The sequence below is a fragment of the Dicentrarchus labrax genome, unplaced genomic scaffold (genome assembly GCF_905237075.1).
Source record: "Dicentrarchus labrax unplaced genomic scaffold, dlabrax2021, whole genome shotgun sequence".
NCBI lineage: Eukaryota > Metazoa > Chordata > Actinopteri > Moronidae > Dicentrarchus > Dicentrarchus labrax.
Genome location: NW_026136708.1, coordinates 465,001 through 484,399, shown reverse-complemented (window position 1 = coordinate 484,399; position 19,399 = coordinate 465,001). Strand labels below are relative to the sequence as shown.

Here is a 19,399-nt window from a genome sequence, read left to right as displayed (position 1 = left end):
GTATTCCAACAATAATGTGTCGACTGACAATATATTAACTTATGCATTCTGACACAATGAAACAACCTTTTAGACACTGTGATACAGAAAGAAGATAACTGGTTACTGACCTTCATAAAATGTTCCTCTTTACATGCAAGCTTATTCCATTGCAGAGACTTTTCAAACGTTTTTGCTGCCCCATGAATATACCAAGAACATGCACCATGTAAGCATAATGTCAACAACATTAAAGGTATAAAAGCACGATTTTGCAACTGCATAAGAAAGAGACTCAAATAGTCTTTGTAGTTTAGGAAGTGGCAGCCATTTTAAGAGCTGTTTGAATTCTCTAAAGGAAAGGTGCTCAATGCTTCCTTTCTTATCTCCTTGAGCAGAGGATACGCTGGACCATCCTTCACCAAATGAGTTCATGTTTCATCCTCATGACACCATCCAAAACTTGTGGAAATCTGTAAATAAAGATTTCCTCTTAAACACATCTATCCAGTTTTGGACTTTGAAGAACAAGCCTATTGACTTTCTAGTTAATGATATCATCACCATAACAAAATATTATTTACATAAAGGTTGTTTTGCTAAATCCCCCCATTGTGGAATTTGTTATTACTGCCTATGTGTGGTTAAATGTACCCTGGGTATAAATTATAAAACAGGAGGTGGGATTCTGTTTTTGACGGGAAATTGAGTTTGGAACTGCACTTTTCTTCCAAAATAAAAGCCTGGTGTGAGTGCAGTTGGATTGTATTAGCACTGTGGTTGTCCTATGAATGCTCCTTCACATATTTCCTTGACCTCATGTTTCTGGAGCATTTGGGGCCTGTCAAAAATTGTTAAAACTTTTACATACTATCTTGTTATTGTGATTCAATATTTCATAATACATGCACTTGACTTGGAAAGTCATTTTTTTAATTTAGTAACTCATAATTTTGGTTTAGTATATCATAATAAATGTACCTACCTTGGATTTAGTCAGTCAGACGTTTGATTTGCTCTTATACATTTGGCATATTATCTTATATTTGTGACTGAGTATTTCCTAATTCAGACATTCATTAGTACCTTTATTGTTATAATGCCTAACTTTTTGTAACGGTGTATATATTTTATATTCTTGCCGGAAATGGGTTTCCACATAGATATGTATAGTCTATGGGTTTCCATACCAGCTCTCACCTTTTATTTTGTAAAGTGAAACCGGAAGTTGTGTCCCCACGCGCTAGCCTCGTTGACATAGGTGGTGCTGATGAGGTGTTGCGTTGTATATTTCATAGCATCACTGCTGCTAGCCTACTATCACTTTCACTTCTTCATATCAAGTAAGCGGACTCGTTTTGAGTGTCGGTGAAATATATACCCCTAGGTGGTCTGAGAGGACATTTTTAACATTTGCGTCAAGCTTTTAGCTTAAAAAGTCGTCACTGTTATTAGCCAGTCAACGCCGTAACAGCGACAGGCTAATGCCATTAGGCTAACGTGCTAGCAGTGAGCGAACCCCGTGTTGTTTGAGAACGGAGAGCATTTACGTGAAGAGGCTCGGGTCGTGTTGTCATCCTCAGATACGGGCAGCCATGGCGGCTGACATGTGAAAGTGGCATTTCCAAGTAATTGACGTTAACGCTAATACCGTTTTTTATAAACGACCTGCGTGTGCGGAGTGTGGAGAAATGAACGCACCGCTCGGAAGGAACGGGTTAATCGGGCTTGCTGTCGGAGCTACGGCCGGTTTGGGCTTGATTGCCTTCATAATTTACAGAGAGATCAGCCGGAGAAAGAGCCAGAGAGTGGCGCTGGAGGCCCGGCCAGCTCCCCGGCTGTGTGACGGGGCGGACGGAGCAACGCTGCTGCGGGACACGCTGGATGCACAGGGTGGGTCTGCTCTGCCTGGCACTGTCAGCAGCCTGTTGGGGAGATGTTTGTGTGTGTGTGTGTGTGTATGTATGTGAGAGTTAAAGAGAGAGAGAGAGAGAGAGAGAGAGAGATGATTGGTTCCCTTCCCTCTATCAAATGTACTTTTTCATGGGTTTGAAACTTGTCAGTTATGATGATGGGTCATGTGTACCACATGAGAGGTAAATGCATTGCAGTTAGGTCCAACTGCAGATGATAGTAATCAGTTTCAGTGTAATGTTTTATTGGCATGAATGGTAGAAACAATGATTGTCAAAGCGTTAATAATTTGAAAACAACAAACACAATCTTTAAAAAAAGGAAAAAAATACAAGTCATTAAGAATACATCTCATAAAAGTATTATTCATTAACAACAATGCAATAAGTAGATGAATACAAGAAAATACCAGTACACAGAGATTGTGTGTTCTATATGTACACTGTTTGAGTTAGATTAGATTGCATTTAACTGGTAAATAACAGGACATGTCATACCACAATCCCTGGATTTGGTTTGATTTGTTTGTTTTGAGGCTTGTTGTATAGAAATAAGAAATAAGAATTAAGTAAAAGGCCTGGAGTCATGACCTTACCTAGCATTGCAAGTTGAAGGAGCTGTGTAGGGTAGGTAGGGAGAAGGTTTGGGCTACCTTTCAAAGACTGCTGCCACAGCAACCTGGATAAGCAGGGGGACATAGTCAAATGGATGGATCGATATTGATGTCTGGAGAGTGGAAGAAATGTTAGGGATTGGACTACACTTTATTGATATTGATTAGATTAGATTGACTAAATTGCAAACAAGTCCAAACCCAGGTGTTCTGTGTCCCTGTCTCCTCCAGAGGCAGAGGCCCAGCAGCAGGCTCTGGCAGCGGTGGAGGCGGTGGTTCAGGGCCTGTCCCCAGAGCAGCAGCTGGAGCTCAGGAACCAGCTGGACCAGGTGCTGAACTGCGTGTCCTCGCTGCGATCAGAGGTGGCCGAGCTGAGGGGCGGCCTGCAGGACATCGCCCTGCAGATCATCCAGGATGTCAAGTGAGTGAGAGTGTGGTGAGCTGTACAGCAGCTGCCCTACTGGATGATACCAGATAGTCATTTTTTGGATGGCCATTACAACAGAATCAATCGTATGTCAATCAATAAAGGCATAATATATCTTTAAAGCCCCTACAGGGAACTTTCATTTTGTGTTGGTTCTGGCACCCCCTGTGGACCCAAGCAGTAGTCCACGGTCGGGTTATTGATTTTGAAGGGAACACTGAGCCTCAAAAGGTTATGTTCCTATTCAGTGTGTTTTTAAAGTTTTTCTGGTGGTTAGGAGTGGGAGATTGCTGGTGTTGTTTGTCAAATGCGTGTTCCTCCTCCAGAAAGGGAGTGGAGGACAGTCAGCGGGTGCGTCGACGGCGCCACGTCGCCCACAGGGAGCGCACAGACTCCAATAGCTCCAGCTCCATCTACTTTACTGCCAGCCAGGGCATGGCCAGCACGTATGAAGAGACCAGCGAAGGAGGGTATGTCTTGTTTTGTTAAAAAGCAGTACGCTGGCTTGTTATGTGTGATATGTTGTATGTGTATGTGCATAGTGTTTATATTGTGTTTCTGGTGGCCCCATCTCTACATAATGTACATGATTGATGAGCAGTTCGTTTTTTTTTATAGCTGCGGTAATGAATTGTTGCTCTATTTCATTGTCATTTGATCTATTGCCACTTTAAAAATATTGATCAGTGCAGCTTTAAAGGGCATACATACGAAATTCACCTACCACTGGATGAGTCCAGTAGTAATCTAACATTGTGCAGGACCAGGTCAGGCTGAGTCCAGGTTTAATACAACTGTGGGCAGTTCTAATAGGCTTCATCAGCTAATTCGTGTTAATCTCTAAGACCGTTACAGACGGTTAACTAGTGCCATGTGGGGTTAATTCTAAGTGACTGACTGACATTTATTCCTACTGGGTGTTTAAAACAAAAATTGCACTATGCTGAAAAAATGCGAGGGACTGTGTTGGTGTAGGCATGTTTCAGGTACTGGGGAGACGATGAAATCCAATCCAGGAAGGCTGGTTGGAGTAACCGATACATGAGTTTGAAGCCTTATCAGGTGCCAAGAGAGTGTAAAGCACAGTTAAAGGGTTTATTACCTTACCTTTGGTGATATCTAGCCATTTCAGTAATTATTAACCCTACTTGTCCAGGTTAGGATTCTGACACTAAAATTAGACCCCAGCTTGTGTCCTTAACATTAACAGTATGTTGAAATTAAATGTAATTTTTCAATGCTGTGAGTGAATTTTATGGTGAGTTTACTCACTGGATCATTTGTGTTCACACACATTATTTGCCCTTTAATCTTGTATACTATGGTCGTATGAGTCCAAAATATACTGGGATTTAACATTTAACAGATTAAAATGATGCCGAAATAACTACATCATGATGACGATTTGTAAAAAGTCTGAATTCATACTTTGTCGGGTCTGTCTGCAAGATGACACACACACACAACTTGTAAAATGTTTCTGAATGGAGTTCTAATGGATCAGGGCAATGCTAACTTGTTTCACAGTAAAGTAAAACCGAGAGCTAGAATCCAATAACAGACACATATTTTCAGAATTTGTCTTTGCATTGACTTTGTATGTAATCTACTCATGCAAAACATTTGATTTGCTTTCTGTGTGAACACACCATAAGACAGATACTGTAAGCTACTGATAACAAAACTATCTGCATAGAGCGATACCGCTAGAGGACAGAGAGGGAAATATATTTTCTTTATATTTTAAATTTACCGAAAACTAAAGCAGAAGTCATCATGAATCATTTAAAATCACCAAATAAAAAAGTGCTGATCTCCATGTGTATCCCAGGTACTCAACGGCCTACGCTGAGTCAGACTACACGGATCGGGACACGGATCGGGACACGGACAAAGAGGAGGGCGAGCGGGAACCTGAACAGGAGTCTGAGGAAGAGGAGGACAGGAGCTGTGCCACTGTCCTCACCCTCCGCCAGGAAGACTCCCAGGAGGAGGAGGACAGGGGGCTAGAGGAGGAGGATGAGGAGGAGGAGGAAGATCAGGGGAGGCTGCAGCTGGTGACTGAAGTCCCCAGTGGGGAGCTGGCTCTCCTCCTGGCTCAGAGTGACATCCTCCACACAGGAGATGCCAGTTTAAAGGCAGAAGGCTTCCGCCTGCTGCTGGACAACAGAGCAGAGGTGAGGGACACACTCTATGCTCACATGACGTAAACTAGTACTTTAACTACTACTGATAATAATAATAAAGATAAAAATAATAATAATGCAATACAGTTATTTATATATATATATACTTCATATAGCACACAACAAAGGACAGCATACATGCTTGATACACACATATTTACACTTAATTTGAAGTTATGAAAGTCTTTGTATTCAGCTCTTTTCCTATTAGGTACCAAGTTAGTAAGTCCATAATGCAGTGTGGTGCACAATGCTTCATCCAGCATCCTGCATGTTTCTGCTGACAGCACTGTCATTGTCAGTAACCAGTAATCTCACTTCCAACTGATTACAGGAAGATGAATTACTCTGAACACTAACTGGTGTTTTTCTGAACCTGTGCCCGCAGTATGGAGACAGCAGGGAGTTTCTATGGCGACTGGCTCGGGCTTACAGCGATATGTATGAGTCCACTGAGGACAAGCAAGAGAAGAAAACCTACGCACAGCAAGGTAATGGACACTAACACACACACTGATAGAATGATTATAGTAACTCTTTATCCCAAACAGAGCATTATATCAGCATAACACAAAATGGAGTGAACTAATTAAAGACACTGAAATAAAAAGGATGAAAAAAGGTTTACGGTAGGTCAGAGTTTGGAATATAGCGAACAAAAACAGAAGCAGACTGACTGACTGAAAGCTCCTGCCTCACTCATGAGCACCAGAAGATGTTGGACAATAAAAGAGGACTTTCACCTCCAAACTGAGTTTTTGTCACTGAACTGTGAGCTGGTGTTGCAGGTCGGGAGGAAGCGGAGCTGGCCCTGAAGAAGAACGGCCTGAATGCTGAGTGTCACAAATGGTAATATGAACACCACAAACACTGAACTACAGCTTATATTTGGCTTTATTCAATTCAATTCAATTTTATTTGTATAGCGCCAATTCATAACAGAAGTTATCTCAGGACACTTTTCAAATAGAGCAGGTCTAGACTGAACTCTTCATAACATTATTTACAGAGACCCAACAGTACCACCATGAGCAAGACCTTGGAGACAAGGGCAAGGAAAAACTGCCTGTTAAAAGGCAGAAACCTAGGACAGATCCTTCGGCTCTAGGTGGGTGGTCGTCTGCCTCGACGAGGGAGAGAGGGAGGGAGAGAGAGACAGACAGAGAGACAGACAGACACTAATAGTAGTGGCTGATGATGATGATGAACATGACAACAGCAACGATGGGGGACAATGAGCAGTGACAACAGTAACAACAGTACCGTAGCAATAATAATACTTATAATAATAAAAATAATAATAATAATTAAAGCTGCAAGCAGCGTTGAGCGGGACCTCGCACTCCACGCAACTCGGGGCGTGCTGCGGCCGCGTCACGTGCAGTCGTAACACGTACGGACCACAACATGAAAATCTCACGGAAATCAGCTCAAAAAATCGCCATGCTTACTTCCTGTTGCCAGTAGGTGGCGCTATCACTGTGTCTGAATGTTGTCATGTAGACATATTCAAGGCGAGACTGTTATCAAACACTTGAAGTTTCATTGAGATTGGACCACGTACACTGAAGTTATGAGGACGTGTTCAGAGCAAAACTGTTTCAGAATATATTAAGTTTATTGGAGATTGTACATGGCACACTGAAGTTATGAGCACTATTTTATGGCGAATCGGCTGAAATCGACAAGTTGTCACTGGCACGTGGTTTGATGTACAGTCACAAATAGCTCAACTTTTCAGTTTGTATGACCACAGAATTCAACGTACAGTCTCAAATAGCACATTTTTTAAATCAGCACCATTTTTTGACTGTACTGACGAATTTTGAAGTAGATCCGATAAATTCCCTAGTAGGAGTTCGTTCCAATACAACGAAAGTGAAAATTAAAATTAAAATGGCCGACTTCCTCTGGGGTTTGGGGCATGGGTCCAAGAGGCTTTTTTGTACGTCCCGGCATGTTACACGTGCCTACCGAGTTTCGTACATATTGGTGAAACGTGGCGCCAGGGCTGCTGTTTTTTTATCCTGTAGGAGGCGCTACAAACACGACAAACACGATTTTTGGTATGTAAGCTACAGGCACCTGTCTACTCGTGCCCTGTGAATTTCATATTCATAACTATTACGGTCTCCGCACAGTGATTTACCATGCCACCAGACCACCACCTAGTGGTGGATTGTTGACACATTTTTAGTGAGCCTCAGGGAGCCATGGGGAAGCATTGTACCAAGTTTCATCGTAATCACACATACCGTTGTAGAGATATAAACTTCTTCATTTTAAAGAGCGCCACCTTGTGGCGATGGCCTGAAATTGTGCACGATGCCTAAGAAAGACATGTGGAACTATGGACCCAAGTTTGGTGTCAATTGGACATACCAGTGTGGAGAAATGGTCCACTTCCTTTTTTGACGAAAAATCCACAGGAAGTGCTAATTTTATAACGTGCTGGTTTTTTGAAATATCAAAATTCTTTTAATCACTTTTTTATTATGAGGGTCCTCAGATGCTACGTGAAACATTTTGTGTGAATCGGACAAAGCGCATGGGGGAACACGGAAAAGTAGTTTATGGACATTTCGCGCTCTAGCGGAGAAAAATTATAGGCGGAAGTGGGCGTGGCCTATATGGGGAGATTCAGCTCCATTCACTGAACGCGTGGATACAAGGTTTGTGAATGTGTGACAAACTATACAGAAGTTATTAGCTTAACGCATTTTTTATGATAGTAGCGCCACCTAGTGGACAACCGGAAAGCAACGCATAGAATATCAAATTTTTCACCAGGCCTGACAACTTTGCCAATAAAATTGACTTTTTGTATATGTTCAGGGGGGCAAAAACGCAATCAAAAGTGCTAAAAATAATAATAATAGGTAAGAAGAAACGAAGCAAAAACAATAGGGACCTCCAGCGGTCGCTTGCCCTAATAATAACACTAATATCAGTGATATTGGCAATGGCAGTCAAGCAGGACCATGGCATGATGCTCCACCAGGATCCATGAGAACCTGCGAGATGAGAAAGCACAAGAACTCTGGGGAAGAAGTGAAGTTAGTAACATGCATTAATGGAACATGAATTAATGGAACATGAATGAGTGCAGAAAGAAAAGAGAGAGAGAGAGAGAGAGAGAGAGAGAGAGAGGAAGAGAGGAGCTCAGTGCACCATGGGAAATCCCCCGATAGTCTAGGCCTATAGCAGCATAACTAAGGGATGGTTCAGGACTCACCTGATCCAGCCCTAACTATAAGCTTTATCAAAGAGGAATGTCTTAAGCCTACTCTTGAATGTGGTGAGGGTGTCTGCCTCCCGAATCACAACTGGAAGCTGGTTCCACAGGAGAGGAGCTTGGTAACTGAAGGCTCTGGCTCCTGTTCTACTTTTAGAGACTATAGGAACCACAAGTAGTCCAGCATTCAGAGAACGCAGTGTTCTAGTGGGGTAATAGGGTACTATGAGCTCTTTAAGATATGAAGGGGCCTGACCATGAAGAGCTTTGTAGGTGAGGAGGAGGATTTTAAATTCTATTCTACATTTTACAGGGAGCCAGTGCAGAGAAGCTAGTACAGGAGAGATGTGATCTCTTTTTCTAGTTCCTGTCAGTACTCGTGCTGCAGCGTTCTGAATTAATTGGAGCGTTTTAATGGACTTATTGGGGCAACCTGATAATAAAGAGTTGCAGTAATCCAGCCTTGAAGTAACAAATGCATGGATTAGTTTTTCTGCATCTGTCTGTGATAGGATGTGTCTATTTTTTGTAATATTACGTAAATGAAAGAAGGCAGTCCTAGAGGTCTGCTTTATGTGGGAATTAAATAAATCCTGATCAAAGATAACTCCAAGATTCCTGACAGTGGTGCTAGAGGCCAAGGTAATGCCATCTAGAGTAACTATATCTTTAGACAGTGAGTCTCTAAGGTTTTTGGGGCCAAGTACAAGAATTTCATTTTTTAATGAGTTTAACATAAAAAAATTGCAAAACATTACAAACATGTCCTTAAGACATTTAGATAATTGATTAATTTCATCAGGCTTGATCGATGGATATAGCTGTGTATCATCTGCATAACAGTGAAAGTTAATGGAGTGATTCCTAATAATGTTGCCTAAAGGGAGCATATATAAAGTAAATAGTATTGGTCCAAGTACAGAACCTTGTGGAACTCCATGACTAACTGTAGTATTTATTGAAGATTCATCGTTAACATGTACAAACTGCGAGCGATCTGATAAATATGACTTAAACCAGCTTAGTGCGGTTCCTTTAATGCCAATTTGATGCTCAAGTCACTGTAAAAGAATATTATGGTCAATGGTGTCAAATGCAGCACTAAGATCTAATAATACAAGTACAGAGACAAGTCCATTGTCAGAAGCAGTCAGAAGGTCATTATTAACTTTAACCAGAGCTGTCTCTGTGCTGTGATGAACTCTAAATCCTGACTGAAAATCCTCAAATAAACTATTGTTATGTAGAAAGTCACACAACTCTTTGCTGACTACTTTCTCCAGAATCTTAGAGAGGAAGGGGAGGTTAGAGATTGGTCTATAGTTGGCTAAAACCCCTGGGTCAAGAGTGGGCTTTTTAAGATGTTGATGACAAACTGTTTTTGTCTCCAGGTTTGCTGTGCTGACAGGACTGACCTCCCAGCATGAGAGCATGCATAGCAAACTGAAGAGCAGCCACATATTAAAGGTAACACAGGCACAACTAGTATATGTCCACATATTTTGTATTTAGCCAACATTTATTTTATTATTATAGTTGTGTACAGCATATGACATATGAGTGTATTTCTCCACAGGAGCATTTGGACTGTGCACTGGCCCTCAGAGACGATGACCCCATGTGTTACTACTTGCTCGGCAGGTGGTGCTACGAGGTAAGACGGTTGCAGACGTCATCATCCAAACAAATATCAATACTGTGGACACTCTAAGTACTTAATTCAAGACTGTCCCAGGGAGTTTGCGGTTTTTGTGACAGTAGTGTGTCTGTGTCTCTGCAGGTAGCCACTCTGGACTGGCTGGAAAGGAAGGCGGCTGCTGCCCTCTACCAGAACCCCCCCACCTCCACACTGCATGACGCCCTCGAGAACTTCCTCAAGGTACCAGCCAGCTGTAGAGGATTTCTGCTGAGTCACTCTAATTGTGCATGTGAAAGGCATTGTATGCAGGACTTTCCTAAAAAAAAAGAGAAGAATGCAGAAACTCAAACAAACATAATTCCTCTCAGTCATCACTTATAAGCCACTGGAAGTGTGTGACTGTGTCTTTATATATTTTCTTATTTTAATGTGTTTGGGACGTTTCTGGGTCTGAAGTTGGGACTATAAATCCCTAGCTGGTAGCTCGCTGTCTGTGTGATACTATGAATGTATAAAGAACTTATCTACTCACTAGTCTGCCTTTACAGCCTCATTGTGTTTATACTCCTTGGAAGTTTAGTGGTGGTGACGTTGAAGTCATGTGACTGTGGTGTAGTTGGTTTATAGCCCACCATTATCTTTTTACCCCAGCGGAATTTTTGCTTCAAAAAAGTAAATGGTAAATGGACCTGTACTTGTATAGCGCCTTTCTAGTCTTCCGACCACTCAAAGTGCTTTTACACTACATGGCACATTCACCCTTTCACACACACTCAGTGATGGCAAAGTCCATCAAACAGAATCTACCTCATTCATACACATTCACACACCGATGCACATCAGGAGCAATTTGGGGTTCAGTATCTTGCTCAAGGATACCGGAGCCGGGGAGCGAAACAACAACCTTCCGATTAGGGGACAACCTGCTCTGCCTCTGAGCCACAAGTGGTGTTCAATGTGTGCGTTATCGTGCTGAACAAAATGTATCATAAACCTTTGATCGCCACAGAGCTTATTTTCTGCAACAATCCAAAAACCACTGTAACAATCCAGACAGATGTTAACTGGGTTGGACTACAAGAATACAGCAGTGCAGCGCTCTGTAGACATTCATCCATTGCCGGACTACACACTAAACTTATTGCATCACATTGTCTTTGTCAGTTTTTTGGCAAATCACTAGAAAGTTTCCAGGCATATTTTACCTTCAATTGAATATGTTTTTTTGACCCCTCCCATTTATTTGCTTGTTTATTTCACGGTGGGGTATACAGATAAACATTGTTACATAAGGAGAAGAAATGCAACAGATGTTAGCTGAAGCTAATTAGCAGCCCTGGTCAGGCTTTTAAATTCCGGTTAAAACGGTGCTGGTGGTCTGTCCCTTGTCACTTGCTGTCCCATAACGCTTTTTTGTGGGATTAAAGAAACTTGGTTTTGCGTTCCGAGGGTGTTCACCTTCATCAGACCTTTGATTTTGCCTTGATTTTCTGCATAGACATGCAGAGTGTTTCTCATGTGAAATCTTTGTGCTCTATGAACTTTAGGCAGAGGAGCTCAGTCCTGGCTTTTCCAAGACAGTGAGGCTTTACATCGCAAAGGTACGCCATCACACCCACTGATCCCACATTTAATATTTAAATAATGCTCCGAACCACTGGGTTAAAGGCAACATTGTGATTGTACGGACTGTAAACGCTAACCATTACGTTGTTTGACTTGTAGTGTCACAAGGACCTGGGAAACATCTCTGAGGCCACGAACTGGACTGAGCTGGCTCTGAAGATGCCCTCAAACACTAACGATGTAAGAGCACACACTCGCCCTGTTTGAACTCACCAAAAAATGTAAAGCATTGACAGCTGAGTACAGAGCTTAGAGCTGCACATTACAATGAGAGCAAACGAGCCACATAAGAATTTACAGACTTGAGACCAGTGTGGGGTGGGAATGCCATATAATGAGTTTGGCAATTCTAAAGAGATATTTAAATAAAACATGACTCTAACTAACCTCATGAACCCTTTTTGGTTGACTAAAATGTTATACTTGGTTTACTAAAATTAGACTGTAACTAAAATGTCTGCTCTTGAAGTGCACGTAACACCTTCCTTTGTTGCCTTTTCTTCATTTCCAAGGATGAAGAAACCTCTAAACTGCTGGCTCAGCTTCAAGTCTTAACTGACAGAAAAATCTGAACACTTGTTTTTCCTACTGAGATCCAGCAGATGGAGCCACTCCACACCGATTTGCTAGTCACGCCGCCAATCCGTGCTCATTCGATCAGATGTGCCCAACAAACTGCACGCTCATCTCCTTTCCCTTTATTGGTGGATATCTTTGTCATATTGTGACTGTGAAATGATCTGGAGTTCATTGATGTTTATTTATTTCCTGCAAACTTTAATATGGCTAAATTGAGTCAGTATCATTGAGTCATATTTATTGAATTATATATGGTATCTTTAATGTTTTTTAACTATTGGTTTGTCTTTTATCTGATTTAAACACAACTAGGTTTTGCTTTTAAGTACAATCATCTTATTTAAGAGTTTCAGGATCAGGATTCACCCAAATTACAAAACACACACTTCCCTCTCGCTGTATCTAGTCAAGAGACAGATATACATGGCTAGATACTGGATATGTTATTTGGGTGGTTCAACCTTTCTTTTTAGTTTAGATTTTGTAAGAGATGACTGAGTCTGAGGTTCCAATATGGGGACCAATAAGGAGTAACAGCTGCTTCCACGCAGTCAATATGCTGTTTGAGAATGATTTCAGTTTAGGGTGGTAGTGGAACATGTCTGAAAATCTACTAGCAATGCAACTGACAGTGACCAATTATCCACTAACCAAGAAATGGAATCGGAGCTGGTAGTCCGGTGCGATCAGGGATGTTTTAAAAGCTTTAGGTAAAACAGGACTTTGGAAATCACTTCAACAAAAACAGCTATCTAATCTCAGTTATTAGTTCTAGTTTGTGTTGTATACCCTTTACTCTGACTGTTCTGCTGGGTTGCTCTTGTTTTGTGGAGATAAATGACCATGTAGATGTAGTGGTAAGATTGAAGTATTTACACACACACACACACACACACACACACACACACGGAACCTCTGCAACCACTGACGTAAAGGACAGTGCATGAAGCCTTGTGTTGGGTTGGGACTGCAGAGTATCCCTGTGTTTTGGACCCCGATTGTTCCGATTGTGGACTTTGAGTGTGTTTTTACATTCCTGCTATTTTCTGGGAGTGAGAGTAAAGCTGCAGGATGTCAGCAGGTTATTTGTGATCTAACGACACTTTCTATTCCTTTATTCTTATTTTGCAGTCACTGCTGTTGTAAACTGACACATGGATAACTGAATAAAATTATTTTTTTGTATTTATATGCAATTTGTGGTTGAATGTCTTTAACAACCAAATGATGACAATGTCAATTTAATGGTAAAACAAATTTTAATTTAGCTATAAAGCTTATATACAGAAGGTTCTGGAAAACAAACAGAAAAGGGACATACCAGTAGTAGTGTAGAAGGCAACAGATGAAAACATTGCTTTCTAGTAATCTGAGAAACTATGGTATATAAAATATGGCTTTGTAGTTATGCCGTCATTGTTAAATAATGCATTTCAACCACATTCTCACAAAACATTTCACTGTCACATCCAAAACAACAAAGACAAGAAAAAAAAAGATCTCAAACTATTTAAAATAGTTTTTACAAAATATTTTTTTGCTTTGAAACTACAGGCACATTGTATTCAACAAAGAAAAAAGATGGAGACCTAATCTCTAAATATGAGTTAGCATCTGAATTAGGAGATCTTTCGTTTTTCTGGGTTTTTGTAATCAAACAGTAAAGATCTAATAATGGTGCGATTAAGAAGTTGCGATATGATGACATTTTTTTAAGTTATGAGATACAGATCTTGTAAGAAATGTTTCATTTTAATGAGATTTTTTCATGACTCACCCTAAGTCCCATCCTTTTTGGAACCTCGGTCAGCTTCCTCCTTTCCTGTTCTTAGATTTGCTATGTGCTAGGCTAATCTTTGTTAAAAAGACAAGTACATTTTAAAGAATGTTAGAATAAAAGTGACATATATATATATATATATGTATATATATTAGTCACATCTCAAGTTAGCCAAACACTAGCTAACTATCTTGCTAATCTACATCAACTGTTAGCTTTGTAGTTAGCTGGCAAGTCCCTATGTAACCATTGATGTAGATTAGCTAACTAATAAGCCACTATGCCACTTATCTTCTAACCATCTTCAAAATGCGGTAGATTAGCCTAGCACATAGCATATCTAAGTACAGGAAAGGAGAAGTTGACCGAAGCTTGCTCAACTCTTATTGGAGCACTGAGCAAAAAGGGGCGGGACTTTAGTGTAAATGATGATATTTGGGATCTTGATGTGATGAAGCTCTCAGTATTATGAGAAGTTATAATTACAAAAAATAACTATGAAGTAGTCTCATAATAGAACAGGTACTGTAATAATGAGATTCTATGTCACAACTTTCCTCTGTTGAGTGCAATGAGCGTCAGTATGAATGAGCACTCTGTCTGCTGTGGCACCACTGAGCTCCAGCCTGGACCATCTTATCCACTCTGTCTCAATCAGCATCAAACCAAATCACACAACCCAGGACCTTTGACTCTCTCTCACCCATCAGTCTGAGGCTTTGTGTGAGGGCAGTAGTACGGGTCAAGACCACACAAACACAACACAGTTGTCTTAGTCCTTGGCGTCACCCACTCCATCGGCGTTAATGGCAAACATGGCTTCGGCCTCCGGCAGGCAGGGCGAGTCGTAGATTTTACAGATCCTCGTCTCTCCTCTGCCTTTCCTCAGGTACAGACTGAAGGTCAAAGGTCAAAAAAGGACATTATGTCACAGTGAAGTTGACCTTTGGGCTTAAACATCACTTCATCACTGTATCTCATTAAGCATCTGTTTTATCATAGACTGCATCAATTCTTGAGTTAAGGCCAATTTCTTTTATGTCACAGTGACCTCTGACCTCCAAAATCTAATCAGGTTATCCTCAAGTCCAACTGGACGTTTGAGCAATATTTGAAGAAATTCCCTTGAGGTGTTCGTATTGCATTCACAAGAATAGATGAAAATCATCTTTGAGCAAATACCCCAAAACATAACGCCTCTGTCCCAGCGGCGCGCAGGAGGGGTAATAAAGTCACTCACCGTGTGGTTGAGGCGTGAGCCATAATGTTGCCTCCGATTGGTTTCTTGGGATCTGCAGAAAACATGGCAGCCCCATCCACCTGTGCTACCACCTGGTTGGTTATCACTACGGCAACGCCAAACTGTTGGTGCATAGGATTGAGACAACAGAACTCAGTTTGAACCCTGAGGTTAACATGCAGCACTAGATTCAGAGTGAATAGACGTTCAGCTGCCTACCTCGTCCGCCAGCCGGAGCAGCATGCGGAGGAAACGTCCCAGGTGTCCCTGTCTGGCCGACAGCTCGCCTCTGCCAGAGTAGTCTGTTCTGTACAGAGCTGTGGCACTGTCCACTATCAGCAGAGCGTACCTGACACACAGTGAGAGACAGTGTGTGTGTTAACTGCAGGGATACACACTACAGCCTGGACAGTGCTGTCACTGAACACAATCATCATGCTGATACAGGGACACATGGAAAAGTACAGTGGCTCACACTGTTGTCTGAAACAAGCTCAAACATTTCTGCTGTTGCTGTGATTAGAAAGTGCTACCCCGTTTGATTTGTATCAGCTAATTTTTATTTTTCTATTGTATGTTAAATCTTGTACAATGACCTTTACTCTTTGGAAAAAGTATAGAAAATGCATTTAAAGATATCTTGATATGTGCCATAGTAACCCTAAATGAGTTCCCCAAAATTGTACAGCTCTTCTCCCCACAGTTCTAGATGAAACCAGTTGGTTTCAGTGTGAAGGAACAAAGACTCTGTCCCTGATCAGTCCATCTCAACAGCCCACTGAGGCGACCTCAACACACTTATGAAGAATGAGGAATGGATTTTGATACAGTGACGATGGGAGGCCCTGTTTGTACTGTGTACCTCACTCAATAACTCAGACGTTGCTGCTTGTACAGCGACAGAAGGCAGGAGAGGGATGAGACTGCTCCTTTACAGCTCTGGGGATTTGTTTCCAGAAAGGGTTCACACTACTTTTAAGAAATCATTTTCCATCATATTATTTACCAGTAGACCTGGTGTTGACTTTTTTAATGATGAAGTGTGTCAGCTTCATTGCGACGGTGAAAAGATCGCTGTAAGTCCGATCCACTCGGCGTCTGTGTGAACAGCTACATTGACCGACATGGCCACAATGAAAAGAGAGCGTTTAAAATGTTCTTCCGTTCAGCTTCTTCGTCCTTTGAAGCCTAACACCACACATGTGCCTACGGTTAATGTAGGCATTTTACAGGATAACACAATTCTAGGATATTTGATGATTTAAACCCATTTCCTGGTGTTTCCATGGTTGGAAAACTAGTCTCTAAATTTCCAGGTGTTTCCAGGTGTGAACCCTGCCAGAACACCATCATTGGTGCTCACTGCCCAGCTACAGCTCTGCATTCAGGGATAAAGGTGGGTTAAGATCAACTGTTTGTAATGTCCAACTTGGCAGAACCAGGATCAGGAGGACAGGTTAGTGACTGACCTGGACTCAGCCATCATGGCAGAGGCTTGGTACAGCAGCTGGGTCTGATGGTCCGTGTTGAAGGCTCGGGCGTAGGCCACGTTGTCCAGAACATCACTGCCTACCAGCCCGTACCTGACAGCAGAGAGAGGTCACGTCAAGTTTCCCACTTCTACACAGAGACAGGAGGACGATCTGTGACACAGCCGACACTGGGGCATAGTTTGTACATCATAGCGAGTTTCTATATGCCTTCACTTTACTAGCGCATTACCTGTGGGTTTTCATTTTCATATACATTTTCAATCCAAGGAACAGTTTCCTACAAACAACATGTTACAGCCATACAGAATGTGGCTCTGTGTTTTATTTATTTATTTTACCTTTATCTTACCAGGTAAGACCTTGAGAACATTTTCTTATTTACAATGACGGCCTGGCACACAACCAATGTTTGGCTCAACCAAAAAATGAACGCAACAGTTTGCATCAGTCTTTTTGAGTAATGGCAATTTCTAATGAAATTATATTCAGCAAATGAACTACATTGAGTTAGGGGGATGAGCTTTTCCTCTACAATCTATTATTTTTAATTACCACTTAATAAATGGTAGCATAAACAAGTTGATTAGGCAACTTATACAAATGGACTTGTTCCACGTTAAGAGGGGAGGGGACAAACAAGAACTGCAAACAGGAACAGAAAAGTGATGAAATAATCAAATAATTAAAGTACTATTAAGAAAACATGCTGACTCACCTCTCAGCAACTGCGAGGAGTCTCTCTGGTCTGAAGGTTCCCTCTGTGTCGATGTACATGGCTTTACCTTCTCCGCCCCCCTGATCGATGGGCAGCTGTGAACATACAAAGCCACTGAGTGTAGTAAACAAGTCACATGACCCTGATCCTGTGTGATCATTGTGCACTTTATAAACAATACATTTCCCAGAAATAATTGCAATAAATAGTATTTTTGTCATTTTAAAGAGCAACAGACTTTTAATTCGGAAAAATATGCAGACATTGGAATGTAAAAACATATAAAAATATCCTTGATAAATAAAAGATCAATAAAACCACACAACCAAAAAACAAGAAATAAAATGGACTTGTGAGCCCTGTCAACAAAAAGTGCACTTAAAGGAAAACAGGGCTACGAGTCACTCAGGCCATGGTCGGAGAAAAACCCTGCTCTTTCTAATCTCCATAATGTCATTATTAACAATATGGAACTTTACTCTGTATACCAGGAGATGAAATCTTATTTCCTGTCTGTCTTTAGATTGTTACAGGTGCTTATGACCTAAAACTGATGCATTTTATCAAGACAACAGTGTGAACTACAAACAGAGGATCATATGACATTGTACAACCCCTCAGTCTGGACTCTACCTGACAGGTGACAGCCAGAGTGTGGCACAGCTGGGTCTTCCCTGTCCGAAACTCTCCAAACATCTCTGTGATGGAGCCGGTCTCAATGCCACCTGCAGGAGAAAGCGCAGGTCACATCACCATCGTATCACTTCAGTCAGACTATCATCGCGGTTCACTGGGGCGCGGCCATCAGAGAACAGGACCTTGGAGCACTGGTTGGCCTGGTGAGTGGTGGATGGTGGCCACCATTTAAAGCTGCAGTAAGTAACCTTTATAAAAACAACTTTTTGTCATAACTACATTTTCACTGCGTCTGGAATTTCTGGGTGAGGAACAAGTCCAGATGTTACGAACCCTGCAGGAGTTTGTCGAGCTCCTTGGAGCCTGTAGAGACCTGGATGATCTCTGCTCTCCTCTGGTGGAACTCGGTAGCCGTGGTGAAACCCATGGGCACCAGTTTGGCAGCTTCAGCCTGAGAGGGAAGGACAAATGAAAGGGAATAAATAAAGACAGGAGCTACCTTAAAAACAGAATCAGCCATGTTCTCTTAAAGTGCTTTCAGATACATTGTCTTCAGTAAGGTCAGATCATATCCCAGGAGCATTAGCTGATGTTGTAAACCATTTTTAAACTTTTAACCTACAGGCCTGAAGAGGAAGTCAACATATACCACTAACTGTTCCACAGACCACTACGATCATTCAGACTCTCAGTTTCACAAAATCCAAACAGCAGTTGAGCTGCCTCTGAATGAAACGCAGGGTACACAAACAGGGTGGTACAGGGTTTCTGCAGGTTTCAACGGGTCAAATTTGAGACTGAATACCTTTTTAAGAGCATTATGACCACAATTTAAGACCTACTCTACATCCGTACTGGCAACAGAGTTTCAAGGATATGAAGTTATGCAATTCTTTTCTCCAAAACACATTTAAACAGAGACTGAAAAATGCAACTATAACTTTTATTAATCAAATTTTACATTTTAAGAGCTGTCAAAATCGTATTGAAGAAATTTTAAGGCCTACAATTTAGATGATTGGATTTGAGATGTTCTAAGACCCTAAAGACACCCTGTTATTGTGAAAACTTCCAAATGGAAATCAAATTAAGTTTTAGTATGTGTGTATTTCCTGTTGTACACCACAGAGACGCAGTTGTGAATTTGCATGGCATTACTGTGAGAGCAGAAAAGAGAAACATCTACTGAAAAGCACACAGCACGATATTAACATGACTGAAATCACAGTAACAACTGCATGTTTGTCAGACTTAATCAGAAGATGATTTTCCTGGGTGGTTCTGGAGAAGTGGCAGCTGTAAATAAACAAATAAATGTGTTACAAAAATAAAAACAC

At 41.4% G+C, this 19,399-nt stretch overlaps 2 protein-coding genes across 2 annotated transcripts in view; one reads left to right on the top strand and one right to left on the bottom strand.

The window, feature by feature from the left end:
* Nucleotides 1-1,214: 1,214 nt before the first annotated feature.
* On the top strand, nucleotides 1,215-13,387 carry rmdn3 (regulator of microtubule dynamics 3). The gene is made up of 12 exons (XM_051409924.1): nucleotides 1,215-1,872; nucleotides 2,738-2,927; nucleotides 3,260-3,403; nucleotides 4,765-5,110; nucleotides 5,508-5,610; nucleotides 5,908-5,968; nucleotides 9,746-9,821; nucleotides 9,931-10,008; nucleotides 10,135-10,233; nucleotides 11,541-11,594; nucleotides 11,719-11,799; nucleotides 12,132-13,387. Exons 1-12 carry the CDS (start codon nucleotides 1,671-1,673, stop codon nucleotides 12,189-12,191), a joined length of 1,494 nt encoding a protein of 497 aa, XP_051265884.1. The 5' UTR covers nucleotides 1,215-1,670; the 3' UTR covers nucleotides 12,192-13,387.
* Nucleotides 13,388-13,438: 51 nt separating this feature from the next.
* rad51 (RAD51 recombinase) overlaps nucleotides 13,439-19,399 on the bottom strand; it is a 7,264-nt gene continuing 1,303 nt past the window's right edge. The window contains exons 4-10 of the mRNA XM_051409950.1: nucleotides 18,396-18,513; nucleotides 18,060-18,151; nucleotides 17,427-17,521; nucleotides 16,688-16,801; nucleotides 15,438-15,567; nucleotides 15,219-15,340; nucleotides 13,439-14,874 (exon numbers count right to left, since the gene is read on the bottom strand). Of these exons, the coding sequence (XP_051265910.1) occupies nucleotides 14,751-14,874; nucleotides 15,219-15,340; nucleotides 15,438-15,567; nucleotides 16,688-16,801; nucleotides 17,427-17,521; nucleotides 18,060-18,151; nucleotides 18,396-18,513 (795 nt within the window). The 3' untranslated portion in view covers nucleotides 13,439-14,750. The remainder of the gene's footprint in view (nucleotides 14,875-15,218; nucleotides 15,341-15,437; nucleotides 15,568-16,687; nucleotides 16,802-17,426; nucleotides 17,522-18,059; nucleotides 18,152-18,395; nucleotides 18,514-19,399) is intronic.